We start from the raw sequence: 17,926 nt of genomic DNA on the forward strand, positions 1-17,926 counted from the left end.
CTAGTTTCTCATAGAAGAAATATTGTAAGCAATGGATTTGTAAATTTTGAGATATAATGAATTTTGTGAGACAAGGTCAGAATGAATTCGGGTTCCCCTGTTCTGACTTTGAAAAATTATAAAAAATTGAATAAAAATAATTATGGGCTTAAATTTATATTTCTAGAATCCTTAATGAGTCTATTTTTAATAGAAACAAACGAGAACATTATTTGAATTCTGTATGAAGAGATAATTAATTTTTAGTGAAGAAGGGTCAGAACTGTCGACAGCAGAACAGGGGTGACTTTGAAGAATAAACTGTACTAATTGGATAAACCAAAAATTCTGAAAATTTTATAGTAAAAATATGTATGAGTCTAGTTTCAGGGAAAATTAACGGATCTTAATTTGGAGTTCCTTAGCTCAAGTTATAAATAATTTAGTGACTATGACTCAAGTAGACAGCTTTGAATGAACTATAAATAATAGTTGAATTATAGAGAATGTTGCATATGAACATGAAATGTATTAAATTGATAATTAAATTTATTTATTTAGATCCAGAAGATTCAAATACAAGCTAGATCGAGGAAAGGAAAAAGTTCGGGATTAGTAGATTTTTACTGTTTACAAACAAGTATCAAGGTAAGTTCATGGTATTGACGAGCTCATCAATCATAGTATATATTATTGGTACATGGAAATTATTGTACTAACTTGAATGTTGAGTTTGTGCATATTAGGGTAATAATGCATTGAATGGATATATGGATGTTTATTGTATTGTATTGAAAATATTAGGTAAGTATAATTCTTGTTACATGAGCTTACTAAGCACAAAGTGCTTACCCCGTTTCCTTTTTCCCTATTTTGTAGTGTTAAGAGCTTGGAGGTCGGATTTGGTCGGAGACACATCACACTGTCAACCTCAGGATTTCGGTATATAAAGAAACTTTATTTTGGAAATCAATGGCATGTATAAGCTAACAAAGTAAATGTTAACGTGAAATGAATGTAAAGTTAGCCATTAGTATGGTTAACAAACCTGGTTTTAGATATGTGATGACGTTATCTTATAAATATGCATGAATTTATCTTGAAAATATGTTGAATTGATTTGGTTGATGTGGATTGGTCTCGATTTAATATTGTAGGGAAGATTAGATATTTATAAAGGGGCTATATTGAATATAAAAAAAAATTAATTCGTAAACTCCGGTAATGCCTCGTACCCTATTCCGGCAATGAATACGGGTAGGGGTATTACAGTACCCTTATGACACTTTCCAGAATAATTGCAGCAGTGCTACCAGTATAATAACAAGTTAACGCCTCACACAAAACACTTCATCCATATAATACATAACCCGCCCTATAGTCAGAAACAAATACAATACCGAATATAACAGAATAACAGATGTCAGGATATATATATATCATACAGCTCGTACAACAGATATTGAACATGCTTATACATAACAAATCAAACATATAGCATCACATTACATGCATTTAGGCGTTATTTACGTTGAATTCATACTAACAGAATAACAGATTTCATGCTTTAAGGCTTATATAACACACATCGACCCCACAGAAGGCCCACATATATGACCTTAGGAAAAAATTTTGAAATTTGGACCCACACGCCCGTATGGCCCATACGGCCCACACACGCCCGTGTGGCATTAAAAGGGCCCAATTTCAGCTTTCGTCGTTCGTTGTTTTTAGATTTCTCGTTACACACCTTATTCGACTTCAATACCCAAGCAATCACGGGACCCTCAGCATTTAAAAACGAGGTTCAAAACATTAACTTAACGACGATTCATGATACTAATTCAAAGATAAGTATAATACACAATGCCCTTAAATAGCTCTCCAAGTACAATTAAACACTTACCCAAGGACAGATAGCCACCATGCGATTCAAGTTGTTGGGGAAGCGCCAATCGTCTCACAATTCTCCCCTAATAAAAAATCAAAGCGATTAACTAGGAGAAAAACGCACCACACACACCCCTCTTAAACAAAGTCAACGAATGGAACTGTCCCCACAATGAACAAAAGAGAGAAGAAAATGAGAAAAAAAATTACTGACATAGAATGAAGCAGCAGCAAAACAATACACAACCTCCACAAAAATTGCAAAGCACAGAAGACAACAATTCAAGGGAAAACAAGAAATTTGAAGTAAATGGATGAAAAAGAATAAAGCCAACTCTTGAAACTTCTTCCACTTGAAACCAACGTGAAAATAAATTGAAAAGATGAGGGCATGAAATTTTAGAACGTGAAAAGAAAATGACGGCAAAAATCTTGAGATATTTTCTCTCTCTTTTAAAAAAAAAGAAATAATAGATAATTCAAACAAAAAAATCAACTTTTAAGATAATTGAAAATATCATGGATTTACCCAACAACCCAATCAACTCACACCACTAATCCCACTAACCACCTGATAACTACCCATTTTCTAAGAGTTTAAAACTCACACCAACTCCACCCACTTAACAACAAACTTGAGACAAGTAAAATAAAATCACTTCACACCCCTACCAAAATTCAAACCACCCACACTAACACCACTCAACTACGGCAACAAGTGCTTATTTACAGCAGAATTTGTAAAAACAAAATTTTAATAAGTCAATGCGTTGCACATATTGCAAATTTTTTCGAGTCCACAGACTCCAACAATTATAATTTTTTCTTCTTGCCTTGAGACATATTATTGTATGTTGCATTAAGCACGAAATAAATGCTCTCAATGGCTAGAAGCACCCTCCAATGGCTCAAAACATCCATAATTTAATAATAGGGTATAAATATTATTCAGTGACACTCACATGAAGACAAGAAACAAGTATACAAAGATCAAGAGCTAAATTCTAATCTATTCTCATTATTATTTTCACTTGTACACACTTGTGGGGTTAGTTGTGATTCATTCTTTGAAGTATTGTATTATACTGTATTTTGAGTGTGCGTAATTGTTATATATCTACATTTTAGAGGTGATAATTCATTCTCAATTTTATTTCTTATTTTTGTGAGGATTTAACTTAAGGTTTTAGTTAGAAATCCTTAAGGGGAAGTGGCCCTATATTGCATATTGAAAAGATAAAGGTTGTAAGGTTAAACTTTGTCCTTGAAAGGTTCAAATTAATGAATTTGGAAAATCTTTAGTTGTGGTGAGTTAAGGTATTGAATGTAGACAATTGGGCTCGAACCACTATAAATTCTTGTGTCTCTTTTGATTGTCATATTTGCTTTAAATCTATAAAACAACAATTCACCCCCTCTTGGTGTATATTAAGTCTAAAATACATCAAATATAAAATTAAAGTGGTTTTACACCATTCCGTAACTTTTTTAATATGATTATTAATGATTTAGGGATAGACAAGCCCCTGAACTTTGGCCAAAAAATTAATTAAGCCCCTTTCCAAAAAATGCACCTAATGCCTTTAAACTTTTAAAAATTAATCAATTAAGTAATTTGACCAATGTTTCCATCTTTGAATGTTAAAATGATGATGTGATCATTAATGGTTACCAAGTCAATTGTTAGGCTGCTAAAGTGGTGGTCCATGTCATTTACCAATGTCATATTAGTGAAAAAAAATTTTTAAAAACTAAAATTATTTTAAATAATTTTAATTTTTTAAAAAAATTATATAAATTTGTAAAACATAATTAAAAAAATGAAGAGATGTTAAATAAAATTAAAAAATAAACAATATTAAAAATATTAATAATCATTTAAAAATTTATTCCACAATGTTATTATAATTCTTTAAAAATATGAGATATGCATGGATGTTTTAATTTTACTTGTACCTTTTAACTGTATAAAAAAATTTAAATATATATAATTTTTTAGTTTTATTAATTCTGCTCATAAAATTTTAAAAAAGTATGAATGTATTGAGATTATTTTATTACATGTGTAGCACTTTGTATAGTTCACCATAAGTAATAATTATTAAAATTTATTAAAATAAATAAACTATTTTTTTTATGTGAAAATAAACTAATTGTATGAATATTTCAACTAAGTATATTATTTCATTTTTTTATTTACTTGAAAACAAACAATTTGGAAGAATTTTAATATTATTAAATTTTAAAAAATGGTCTCAGATATAGCTTGATAGTGAATAATCTAAAAGTTATCAATTTTTTAATAATTTTAAAAAATCATTCGATAAGAATATGGACATATAGTTGGTCAGATTAAGATTATGGATTTAAATTTTAAATTTTTTTTGAATTTTTTTATTTTTTAATAATATTTTACAAATCTATTATTTTTTAGAAATTTTAAATTTTTTATAATTTTAAAAAAAAAATCAATAAGCAGACCTGATACGAAGGAAGAAGCGAATGTTTGGCTTTCGGAGAAAATCAAGGCCATATTGCAGTCAGAAAATGCTGATGAACTGAGGGGATGGATGGATAGTGCATTGGGAGAGAATTACTCTTTTGATGTAGTTGTTACATTGGCAAAGCTCCCAAGAGCTTGCACCGAAGAAATGAATCTCCCAAAGGTGATCATCCATTGATCTGCGAAAGCTCTTTCAAACCTCTAGTAAGGACATCATTTACCAGTATGTGAATTACCCGTTAAAAGATCCAAATTTCTACTATTAATTTCTATTTTCAGCCATTTTGAAATGTTCAGGTAGTCCTGTAAATTAAGAAAATCAAGTAAAGAAGGCAGCACAGTTCAATTTTTTATGTATGTTTGCCACACTGTGAGAACCAACATGACAACAGCATAAATTTGAGCAGCGATAGCCCAAGGCTTGCTGAAATAGTTTTGCACATAGTATGCTCGCCATCGAGGCCACATCCGTTTACAATGACAATCGAGTTTATTACAAAGTTCGGAATAATAGAATTCCTTGACAAAAGTATCATTATAAAGATTATTGAAAAACTGGGTTGCATCGTCGGGACTCAACCAGTTGTCGAAGATCTCCCTCTTGCACAGTATCTCCATGTTGTTGGTGGTGTCAATGAGGTTATCGAGGAGCTTAGCATAGCAAGTGAATATAGGTTGACATTTAGGCAAACATTGCTCGTACGCGATCAGGTTCCGGAAGATCGTTTCAGTCGTCTCTTGGATCAGCAATGATGGGATTGTGAGACAACCATCTCTAAACCTTATGTCCAAGACGCTGTCTAGTTCTGGTACAGCTTTCATGAATTTTACACCTGCGTCTTTGAGCATAGTGATGGAACGAATCGGCTGCCAGCTGGATTCGTTTTTTTTTTCTGATTCTTGGAATGGTAACACCAAGGATGATCTTAACAAATCAAGAATATGCTTGATATCTTCGTGTTTGAAGCGGCTTGTATTTATAGGAGGGGGATGAGAAGTGAAGGTATTAGCAAAGAACATGAGGGCGAGCTCAATCAAGGACTTGGTTTCACAAGGGAGCCTAGTTTTTTCATACAAGAGATCAAGCACTAACCAGGGGATTTGATTCTCTAACAAAATCAAGTCATGGTGTAGATATTGCAGCATAGATGACATGGAGAAAATCGGGTCGTCCGGCTCTGGCTTCACCACTTCCGCATCTTTACGAAACAGCTCGATAACGAAGACACCATCTAGCAGCATTGTTTTAACGAACTCATCACCCAATTCTGCTGCAAAATCACGGCCTGCATAGCAAGAACTGGCCTCTTCCTTAATCATCTCAACAGAATCAATCCAATCAGATAAAACATTCTGTTCTTCAATCTCTTTGGATTGTTCGGACATCGTTTCATAGCGACTACCGATCACCCTGACACGGAGAGCCTTCAAGTACTTGACTTTGATTTTCTCAGTGGCTAACAAGTTTTGTTTTCCATGGTGCATTGGCTCAATGGAGAAACAATTGGGGAGAAAAGAGGTCTCTTTGTGCCTGAACTGTATGGTTGGGGTTTTGAAGATGCAGTAGCTTAGGGGCATGGATAAACAAGCATCGCTTAGCTCAACCTTCAGAGAACACAATGATCCAACATTAATGACAACGTTTTCATTTGATCTTCCACTTTGTGCCTCCATTTTCCAGCCTGCAAAAAGAGATTAAGAAGTTTTTTTTTTTAAAAAAAAGGCAATATGAGTTAATAATAGCTTGTATCTATCATGGATTTACTATCAAGTTATTGTTTCAAATAGATGGCAGACTAAGGGAGTATACTGGAAAAGAATCTAAGATATAGTTAAAGCAAATCCCATATAGAATGCTCTTTGTTTTCTTTTCTAAATCATAGTGTGGAGTAGATGCGTTGCTTCATGATCGAAAAAGATGGTAAATATTAGTTGTGACAATCTGGCAGTCATTGGGTCCATTCCAAACAGAAATTTATTTGCTTTGAATTCTTTATAATTTCGAGAAAGAATGAGAACATACAAAGACCCTGTAATTACTACTTGTGGGTATTTTATCAAAACTGAACCCCGAAAAATCGAAGCTTACCATCGTCCAACAGTAATGGAATTCTATCTGGTATTTTACCCTAATTCTTGCAGCATCAACGAGCCTTTCCTTAGTAACAAAAAAAAAAACAAATAAAAAAAGCCTACCAAAAAATAGCTAAATCAATAACAAAAACTAATAGTAATGCACAAATATCAGTAAATACCTTAATTCTTACCTTGAACTGTTTTCTTCAACCCCAAAACCAACTTCTGAAACTCTTGCATTTCTTAATTTGATTTTCTATAGATGTGAAATCAATGGTCAGTGGGAAGGGTGAATTTTAGGGATTTCAAATTGGGGAAGAAGGGGTTATTTTCGGATGTCTAATTGGGGAAAAAGGGGTGATAATACTTTAGGGATTTGAGACTAAGGACAAGAGGGGAAACGAACTGGGGAGAGTTGTGAAAATGTTTAAGTGTTATCGTGTGGGTAAAAAAGAAACAGCAAAACGAGGATGTTTTGCCCAAAATAATTTAGCATTTGCGGCGTTTTTACCATAACGCCGCTAAAAGGGTAAGTTATTGCGGTGTTTTACCGAAACGCCACTAATAAACCAATAAAGAATCTTTAGCGGCGTTTATACACTAGCGCCACTAAATCCAAACCTATTGCGGCGCTTTACAAAAAATGCCACTAAGAAATTCTATAAAACGGCGCTGTTTAGTTTAAAACATGATGATCTTTTGCGGCGTTTTTGACTATTGAATATCTTTTTGCAGTTAAAAATTAAAATTATTTAATATATAAATTAAAACAATATAAATTAAAAAACAATCAGTTATATACCAAAAAACTTTAAATTTATTTTAAATAATAGTATTTTAATTTTTTTATTTAAATAAATAATTTTTTAAAATTTAACTAATATTTAAAAGAACTAGATAAAATTTGAAATCTTGAAAATTATTGAAAATTTGAAATCTTTAAAATTTGAAATTATTTAATATATATAAATTAAAAAAAATCAGTCATATACCCAAAACAAACTTTAAAATTAATTATTTTAAATAATAGTATTTCAAATTTTAATTAATTTTTTTAACACTAATTATCCTAAACCCATAAACCCCTAAACCCTAAACCCTTAATCCCTAAACTTTAAACCATAAAACCCTAAACTATGTCCACTTAACCTCTTAACCCTTAACCCCTAGACCCTCAACCCTTAAATCTTAACCCCTAAATCATAAACCCCAAATCCCTAAACATCAACCCTTGAACCATAAACCATAATCCCTCAATCCATAATCCATAAACCTTAAAATATTAACTCATAAACCATAAACCCCTAAACCTTAAACCCTAAACTCATAATCCCTAAACCCATGCATAATCCATAAACCTTAAAATATAAACCATAAACTCTAAACCATATACCCTAAACCATAAACCATAAACTATAATGATAATTAATTCAATATTTTAAAATTAATATCATCTCTTTTATGATTATATAAGAATTTATTTAATATATAAATTGACAAACAATCAATCATATACCCAAAAAGCTTTAAAATTATTTTAAATAATAGTATATAAATTTTTTCATTTTAACATATATTTTTACATGTTTTTATTTTCAAATTTTTTCTACGTGTCATTAGTTTAGGGTTTATAGTTTAGGGTTTGGGATTTAAAGCTATAGTTTATGGGTTTAGGGGTTAGGGGTTGGGAGTTAGGGTTAATGGGTTAGGGTCTAGTGTTTAGAGTTTTAAATGTTTATGGTTTGAGACTTAAGGTTTAAAGGTTTAGTGGGTTAGGGTTTAAAGAAAGCCATAACATTGATTTTAACAACTTGGTAACTTAAGTTATCAAATTGTAACTTTTCATAATTAACTAACTAATATGAAATTAATTTTCTCATAACTAAGTGAATGGTGTTGTAACACCCCTTACTCGTATTCCGGCTCGGAACAGAGTATGAGGTATTACTAAGTTTTTTAAAAAAAATTTCGACAGCATTTTTGCTTAATTTTGCTTAAACCTCCTGCAAATTTAAATCACAATCCAATATATATATATCAACCAAACTCATTTATAATAATACTCACAATTTAACTATTAATGAACACCACATTTTAAATCAAACCATAACATATATTTACATGATGATTCCATATTTCATAGGTCGTCTATACATGCCATAATTTTCCGGAACGATAGTAGCAAAATACCCCAAGTGTGAAGGATAGTGTGGATGATTGTCTGACTTCGTTCCAAATTTCCGAGTTGTCGGAAGTCACTATAATCAAGGGAAAAATAAAATCGAGTAAGCATATAGCTTAGTAAGTAAACACATGATAAATAAGTAATTACTCACATAACTACACCAAAATATAAACTTATTCATGAATAACTTCATTGTTTAGGCAATTTCCAGCAAACTGTTTTTCTGCGTCATAGTCGCTAATTTATTTTTATCCGGAGCTACAGGGCTCAAAATTGAGTTTCGTAAATTTTCCCTGAAACTAGACTCAAATACCATTTCACCATAAAAATTTCAGAATTTTTTACCTAGCCAATTAGTACAGTTTATTCATTAAAACTTCCCCTGTTTCACTGCCCAACGGTTCTGACCCTTCCTCAAAAAAATTCACTTAACTCTCTGTAAAAAATTTTAAAAATGGTTTCGCTTGTTTCTATTAAAAATAGAGTCAATAAGGAATCCAGGAATATAAATTTCACACCATAATTATTTTTTTACAATTTTTGGTGATTTTCCAAAGTTAGAACAGGGGATCCCGAAATCAATCCAGCCCTGTTTCAGTAAAATTCAGATATCTCCAAAAATACAACTCTTTTGCTTATTCTATTTATTTCATATGAAAATAGACACATTCAGCTTCAATTTCATATATTATTCAGCTTCCCATTCATTTTCCACCATTTATGGTGATTTTTCAAAGTTACCCATCTGCTGTTATTCAACACAGTTTATAACTAAATCGTTCCTTTTTTCGTTTTTGATATTTTCTCCCATCTCATACATGGATCGATTTAGTATCCAACTCAATATTTGCCCCATAAAAATTTCCACCATATGGCAATATTCACCTTCCACACTTTTTCGTTGAGCACTCGGAATGTTAACCGTTATTGGTGGATCTCGCACTTAGCACCACCACTTAATCGGGGAATCAGCACTTAGCAACCCCTTGGGGAATCAGCACATAGCAACCCCCTTTTTATTTCAGAGATACGGTGGATATCGCACTTAGCACCACCAATGAACCGGGGAATCAGCACTTAGCAACCCCTCGGGGGAATCAGCACATAGCAACCCCTTTCACATTTCAAAGATACGGTGGATATCGCACATAGCACCACCAATGAATCGGGGAATCAGCACACAGCAACCCCTTTATGTACAACATACTTCGGCTTATTCCGAGTGTTCAACCCATAAATCATATATTGCAACCCTTTACCACCTTTCCCGATTTAACAACATTTTTAGGATATGACCAAACATTTATTTTAATTCCAAATAAATCTCAACATATATCAATTAATGTCAAAATAATACATCAAGTCACGTGTTTACTTACCTCGGTGCAAAATATCGTAATTTTGCACTTCACTCCACTATCTTTTCTTTTCCTCGTTTGAGATAATCTTCACGTCTTTCTTGATCTATAATAGCAAATTTAACTCATTTAATGTTCACATTCATTAAAATAATCCACCACCCAACTTTTTAAAAAATTACAATTTTGCCCCCAAACTTTTGCATAATTAAACTTTTGTCCCCAAGCTCGGAAATTAAACTTCATCACTTATTCTTAGGTTTTATGACATGCTGAACATTTTTCCCTTCTATGGCAACATCAAATTCTCACTCTAACATACACTTATGAACAATAATTATTTTTACCGATTATGCCTATTTACCCGTTTTCGCTTAAAATCGCTTAGCAAAAGTTGTTTAACATAATTTATAGCTTCATATTCCACCATAAAACAGCAAAATAAACACATTTCACCTATGGGTATTTTTCCAAATATGAGCCCTAACACGAATTATTGCTAGAATAAGCTAAACCGAGTTACGAGGATTCCAAAAATGCGAAGAACATTAAAAACGGGGCTAGGATGCACTTACTATGAGCTTGAGAAAGCAAAGAAACCTTAGCTATGGCTTCCTTCAAATTTCGACAGCAACTAATGAGGAAGATGATGATTTTTGTCATCTTTTTCCCATTTTATTTTTTTATTACCAAATGACTAATATGTCCCCACTTAAAAAAAATCTATTTCTCTCATTTCTTATGTCTATTTTTGTCCATCAACTAACTAATGGTCTAATTACCACATAAAGACCTCCAATTTAAAATTTCATATCAATTAGATACTTCTACATATAGAACTCAACTTTTGCACTATTTACAATTTAGTCCTTTTGACTAAATTGAGTGCCCAAACGTCGAAATTTTCGAACGAAATTTTTACGAAAATTTTCCGTGAAATTGTAGACCATAAAAATATAATAATAACCATATTTTCCCTCGTCGGATTTGTGGTCCCGAAACCATTATTCCGACTAGGCCCAAAATCGGGCTGTTACAACTCTCCCCCCTTAAGGATTTTCGTCCCCGAAAATCTTACCGGAAAAGAGATTTGGGTACTGTTTCCTCATAATTTCCTCCGGTTCCCACGTAGCTTCCTCCATCCCATGTTTTTGCCACAGTACTTTTACTAAGGATACACTTTTATTCCTTAACTGCTTGACTTCCCGAGCCAAAATCTTTATTGGTTCTTCCTCATAAGTCATATCTGGTCTGACCTCAATCTCTGTAGGGGAAATTATATGTGAAGGATCCGAACGGTAACGTCGCAACATCGACACATGAAACACATTATGTATCTTTTCCAACTCCGGTGGTAAAGCTAACCGATATGCTACAGGGCCAACTCTCTCGGTAACTTCATATGGTCCAATAAATCGTGGACTTAGTTTGCCTTTACGACCAAATCTCAGAATCTTCTTCCATGGAGACACCTTCAAGAACACCTTATCACCTACTTGAAACTCAATTTCTTTTCTCTTTAAATCCGCATACGACTTTTGCCGATCTGAGGCAGCCTTTAAACAGTCACGAATTATTTTCACCTTTTCTTCAGTTTCTTTCACCAAGTCGACTCCATGAATCCGGTTCTCACCGAGCTCAGTCCAATATAAAGGAGTTCTACACTTACGCCCATATAATGCTTCATACGGTCCATTCGTATACTTGACTGATAGCTATTGTTATAAGCAAATTCAACCAATGGTAGATATTTCTCCCGACTGCCTTTCAATTCTAAAATACAACACCGGAGCATATCTTCAAGAATTTGAATCACTCTTTCCGATTGCCCGTCAGTTTGCGGATGAAACGCAGTACTGAAATTCAATTTTGTACCCAAGGCTTCCTGCAACTTTATCCAAAACCTCGAAGTAAATCTCGGATCTCTATCCGATATAATAGATTTAGGCACCCCATGTAATCTCACTATTTCAGCAACATATAATTTTGCCAACCTGTCAAGTGAGTAATCAATGCGTATCGGAATAAAATGAGCCGACTTTGTCAATCTATCAACAATTACCCAAATAGCATCTTTCTTCTTTGGAGTTAAAGGCAATCCTGTCACAAAATCCATCGTAATACTATCCCACTTCCACTCTGGAATCGTTATCGGTTGAAGTAAACCCGATGGTACTTGATGCTCAGCCTTCACTTGTTGACAGATTAAACACTTTGATACAAATTCCGAGATATCCTTTTTCATGCCTGGCCACCAATACAACTTCTTCAAATCATTATACATTTTCACACTACCCGGATGAACTGACAAGTCACCACTATGTGCCTCACATAAAATGGTCTGAATTAACTCATCATTTCTTGGTACACATACTCTATCCCGGAACATCAAGCAATCATCTGAACCAATTTGAAAATCTGAGTCAACACCTGCTTCATACTGAGCTCTCTTGGCTTGCAATTTACTGTCATTCTTTTGAGATTCCCGAATTTGCTGAAGAAATAATGGTCTAGCTCTCAATTCAACCAACATTGAGCCATCATCAGATAAAGTTAACATCGTACCCATAGCTCTCAAAGCAAATAAAGATTTTCTGCTCAAGGCATCAGCAACCACATTAGCTTTCCCGGGGTGATAATCAATCACTAGCTCATAGTCTTTGATTAGCTCGAGCCATCTTCGTTGCCGCAAATTCAAATCTTTTTGGCTCATCTAATACTTCAAACTCTTATGATCAGTGAAGATTCGGCACTTTTCACCATACAAATAATGACGCCAAATTTTTAAAGCAAAAACAATGGCAGCCAATTCTAAATCATGCGTCGGATAATTCTTCTCATGCGGTTTCAATTGTCTCGAAGCATAAGCTATTACTTTTCCCTCTTGCATTAACACACACCCAAGACCATTCAACGATGCATCACTGTAAATTACAAACTCCTTCCCGGACTCAGGTTGCACCAACACTGGCGCCTCAGTCAATAATGCCTTCAACTTTTCAAAACTCTGTTGACATTTATTGGTCCATTCAAACTTGACATTCTTCTGCAGTAACTTAGTCATAGGAGAAGCAATCATCGAAAATCCCTTGACAAAGCGTCTGTAATACCCAGCTAAGCCCAGAAAGCTTCTAACTTCTGTCACATTCCTTGGTGGCTCCCAATCAACAATTGCTGAAATTTTGCTTGGATCAACCCGAATACCTTCACTTGAAACTATATGTCCCAAGAATCCAACCTCACGAAGCCAAAACTCACTTTTGCTGAATTTAGCATACAATTTCTTTTCTCTCAGAATCTGCAACACAGTTCTTAAATGTTCTGCATGCTCAGATTCATCCCGAGAATAGATTAAAATATCATCTATGAACACCACCACGAACTTATCCAAGTACGGCCGAAAAATTCGGTTCATCAAGTCCATAAAAATAGCTGGAGCATTTGTTAACCCAAAAGGCATTACCAGAAATTCATAGTGTCCATACCTTGTTCTAAAGGCGGTTTTCGGCACATCAGACTCTTTAACTCTTAACTGATAGTAACCAGACCTCAAATCAATCTTAGAAAACACTGTTGCCCCTTTTTAATTGATCAAATAAATCATCAATTCTCGGCAAAGGATACTTGTTCTTTATAGTCACCTTGTTGAGCTGACGATAGTCAATACAAAGTCTCATAGAGCCGTCCTTTTTTTTTCACAAATAACACAGGAGCACCCCAAGGAGAAAAACTCGGTCTCACAAACCCTTTATCTGTCAACTCTTGTAACTGAGCTTTTAATTCCTTCAACTCAGTCGGAGCCATTCGATACGGTGCAATAGAAATCGGTGCAGTACCAGGTAACAGATCAATAGAAAACTCAACTTCTCTAATCGGAGGTAACCCAGGCAATTCCTCTGGAAATACATCTGGAAATTCACAAACTACCGGCACTGATTCAAGCTTCGACCCAGTAATATCAGTAATCACATCGGGAGATGAGGCATCCTCTCGAGCGCGTATAGCATAAGTCCTGGCAGGCGCTTTAGTTTCTGATCCTCCAGCTGCATCTTTTATCACACTCTTACCACTGGCTTTACTTCCCACATTTCTCGGTGGTCTGCCTCTACTGACAACATCACCCGATCCAGCTCTTTGTAATCTTTCTTCTTCTATTCTCTCAAGGCAGTCTTTTACATAATGCTCTTGGGAACCACATCTAAAACAAGCTCGTTTAAATCCCCAACACTCACCAGTATGTCGCCTGCCACACTGTTGACATTCAGGTCTGGTGTTTCCTACATTACCCACACTTGCCACTGAGGTAGCTCGAGTTGTAGTTCCGGAATATGACCTCCCTCGGTCTCTGCGTGAATACCCAACTGAACCGGTTGGTCGTGGATCCATCCCTTTAAACTTCTTCGGGTGAGATTGAAATGTTCTGCCCATTGACCTCTTCCTTACATCTCGAGCTTCCATCTCTGCCCTTCTCTTTTCTCTACTCAGCTCTTCAGCTTTGCAAGCACGATCAACTAATACCACAAATTCTTTTAACTCTAAAATTCCAACATGTAATCTGATGTCTTCATTTAGCCCCTCTTCAAATCTTTTACACATAATAGCCTCCGTAGGCACACATTCCTGGGCATATTTACTAAGCCGGACAAACTCCCGTTCATATTCTGCTACTGACATTCGGCCCTGTTTCAATCTGAGAAACTCTTTGCGCTTCTGATCAATAAACCGTTGGCTTACATATTTCTTTCTGAATTCTTCCTGAAAGAAGTCCCAAGTAACTCTTTCTTTTGGAACCACCGTTATTAATGTTTTCCACCAACGGTATGCCGAATCCTTCAATAAAGACACAGCACATTTCAAACATTCCTCAGGAGTACAAGATAATTCATCAAATACCTGGATAGTATTTTCAAGCCAAAACTCGGCTTTTTCCGGATCATCATCAACATTGGCCCTGAAATCTTCAGCCCCATGCTTTCGAATTCTATCAACGGGTGGTTTACTTGATCTCACCAATTCAGCACTTCGTGGAGCTACGGGGACCGGCGGAGGAATAGGAGGGGGTGGAGGAGGTGGAACATTCGGATTTACACGGACATATTCTGTATACCAATCACTCATCATTCGGAGGAAGGCTTCTCGAGCCTCATCCTGTCCATGTGTCTCATGTCTACTCTCTTCATGCGCGGTCCCTTGTGCGGGAACCAGCGTGTTACTTTCAACATCATCTGCCATACTTCGATTAGGATCCATTTACTATATAAAACAAAATTTTAAATTGTCAGAAATCATCACACTATCACAATATATTGATGGCATGTATAGACTGACTTTCACACATATTTTATTGGTCCGAGAACCGACTAAACCGTAGCTCTGATACCACTAAAATGTAACACCCCTTACTCGTATTCCGGCTCGAAACAGAGTATGAGGTATTACTAAGTTTTTAAAAAAAAAATTCGACAGCATTTTTGCTTAATTTTGCTTAAACCTCCTGCAAATTTAAATCACAATCCAATATATATATATCAACCAAACTCATTTATAATAATACTCACAATTTAACTATTAATGAACACCACATTTTAAATCAAACCATAACATATATTTACATGATGATTCCATATTTCATAGGTCGTCTATACATGCCATAATTTTCCGGAACGATAGTAGCAAAATACCCCAAGTGTGAAGGATAGTGTGGATGATTGTCTGACTTCGTTCCAAATTTCCGAGTTGTCGGAAGTCACTATAATCAAGGGAAAAATAAAATCGAGTAAGCATATAGCTTAGTAAGTAAACACATGATAAATAAGTAATTACTCACATAACTACACCAAAATATAAACTTATTCATGAATAACTTCATTGTTTAGGCAATTTCCAGCAAACTGTTTTTCTGCGTCATAGTCGCTAATTTATTTTTATCCGGAGCTACAGGGCACCAAATTGAGTTTCGTAAATTTTCCCTGAAACTAGACTCATATACCATTTCACCATAAAAATTTCAGAATTTTTTTACCCAGCCAATTAGTACAGTTTATTCATTAAAACTTCCCCTGTTTCACTGCCCAATGGTTCTGACCCTTCCTCAAAAAAATTCACTTAACTCTCTGTAAAAAATTTTAAAAATGGTTTCGCTTGTTTCTATTAAAAATAGAGTCAATAAGGAATCCAGGAATATAAATTTCACACCATAATTATTTTTTTACAATTTTTGGTGATTTTCCAAAGTTAGAACAGGGGATCCCGAAATCAATCCAGCCCTGTTTCAGTAAAATTCAGATATCTCCAAAAATACAACTCTTTTGCTTATTCTATTTATTTCATATGAAAATAGATACATTCAGCTTCAATTTCATATATTATTCAGCTTCCCATTCATTTTCCACCATTTATGGTGATTTTTCAAAGTTACCCATCTGCTGTTGTTCAACACAGTTTATAACTAAATCGTTCCTTTTTTCGTTTTTGATATTTTCTCCCATCTCATACATGGATCGATTTAGTATCCAACTCAATATTTGCCCCATAAAAATTTCCACCATATGGCAATATTCACCTTCCACACTTTTTCGTTGAGCACTCGGAATGTTAACCGTTATTGGTGGATCTCGTACTTAGCACCACCACTTAATCGGGGAATCAGCACTTAGCAACCCCTTGGGGGAATCAGCACATAGCAACCCCCTTTTTATTTCAGAGATACGGTGGATATCGCACTTAGCACCACCAATGAACCGGGGAATCAGCACTTAGCAACCCCTCGGGGGAATCAGCACATAGCAACCCCCTTTCACATTTCAAAGATACGGTGGATATCGCACATAGCACCACCAATGAATCGGGGAATCAGCACACAGCAACCCCTTTATGTACAACATACTTCGGCTTATTCCGAGTGTTCAACCCATAAATCATATATTGCAACCCTTTACCACCTTTCCCGATTTAACAACATTTTTAGGATATGGCCAAACATTTATTTTAATTCCAAATAAATCTCAACATATATCAATTAATGTCAAAATAATACATCAAGTCACGTGTTTACTTACCTCGGTGCAAAATATCGTAATTTTGCACTTCACTCCACTATCTTTTCTTTTCCTCGTTTGAGATAATCTTCACGTCTTTCTTGATCTATAATAGCAAATTTAACTCATTTAATGTTCACATTCATTAAAATAATCCACCACCCAACTTTTTGAAAAATTACAATTTTGCCCCCAAACTTTTGCATAATTAAACTTTTGTCCCCAAGCTCGGAAATTAAACTTCATCACTTATTCTTAGGTTTTATGACATGCTGAACATTTTTCCCTTCTATGGCAACATCAAATTCTCACTCTAACATACACTTATGAACAATAATTATTTTTACCGATTATGCCTATTTACCCGTTTTCGCTTAAATCGCTTAGCAAAAGTTGTTTAACATAATTTATAGCTTCATATTCCACCATAAAACAGCAAAATAAACACATTTCACCTATGGGTATTTTTCCAAATATGAGCCCTAACACGAATTATTGCTAGAATAAGCTAAACCGAGTTACGAGGATTCCAAAAATGCGAAGAACATTAAAAACGGGGCTAGGATGCACTTACTATGAGCTTGAGAAAGCAAAGAAACCTTAGCTATGGCTTCCTTCAAATTTCGGCAGCAACTAATGAGGAAGATGATGATTTTTGTCATCTTTTTCCCATTTTATTTTTTTATTACCAAATGACTAATATGTCCCCACTTAAAAAAAATCTATTTCTCTCATTTCTTATGTCTATTTTTGTCCATCAACTAACTAATGGTCTAATTACCACATAAAGACCTCCAATTTAAAATTTCATATCAATTAGATACTTCTACATATAGAACTCAACTTTTGCACTATTTACAATTTAGTCCTTTTGACTAAATTGAGTGCCCAAACGTCG

The 17,926-nt window shown here is 34.5% G+C and overlaps 1 protein-coding gene and 1 long non-coding RNA gene across 5 annotated transcripts; both read right to left on the reverse strand.

Moving 5' to 3' along the window:
* Positions 1 to 1,147: 1,147 nt before the first annotated feature.
* On the reverse strand, positions 1,148 to 2,331 carry LOC121231830 (uncharacterized). Its single transcript, XR_005929923.1, has 2 exons — positions 2,084 to 2,331; positions 1,148 to 1,952 (listed from the first exon to the last, which is right to left on the reverse strand). It is a non-coding gene; the product is annotated as an uncharacterized lncRNA (long non-coding RNA).
* Positions 2,332 to 4,696: 2,365 nt separating this feature from the next.
* LOC107892174 (UPF0481 protein At3g47200) lies at positions 4,697 to 6,898 on the reverse strand. Of its 4 annotated transcripts, none has more exons than XM_016817182.2 (3): positions 6,640 to 6,893; positions 6,462 to 6,525; positions 4,697 to 6,054 (listed from the first exon to the last, which is right to left on the reverse strand). In XM_016817182.2, exon 3 carries the CDS (start codon positions 6,044 to 6,046, stop codon positions 4,715 to 4,717), a length of 1,332 nt encoding a protein of 443 aa, XP_016672671.2. In that variant the 5' UTR covers positions 6,047 to 6,054; positions 6,462 to 6,525; positions 6,640 to 6,893; the 3' UTR covers positions 4,697 to 4,714. The 4 variants fall into 4 exon arrangements, with proteins under 4 accessions (XP_016672671.2, XP_016672672.2, XP_040972714.1 ...); XM_016817183.2 differs by having other exon boundaries at positions 6,462 to 6,530; XM_041116780.1 differs by having other exon boundaries at positions 6,462 to 6,564.
* Between the last annotated feature and the right edge of the window lie 11,028 nt (positions 6,899 to 17,926).

This window comes from Gossypium hirsutum, chromosome A01 (assembly GCF_007990345.1).
Source record: "Gossypium hirsutum isolate 1008001.06 chromosome A01, Gossypium_hirsutum_v2.1, whole genome shotgun sequence".
NCBI classification, from domain to species: domain Eukaryota; kingdom Viridiplantae; phylum Streptophyta; class Magnoliopsida; order Malvales; family Malvaceae; genus Gossypium; species Gossypium hirsutum.

Bases quoted from the DNA above. Each gene is read 5' to 3' on its own strand.
- LOC107892174 (XM_016817181.2), bottom strand. From the start codon at position 6,688: ATGCAAGAGTTTCAGAAGTTGGTTTTGGGGTTGAAGAAAACAGTTCAA. The intron at 6,055-6,639 runs GTAAGAATTAAG...CTCTTTTTGCAG, and splicing joins GTTGAAGAAAACAGTTCAAG to GCTGGAAAATGGAGGCACAA.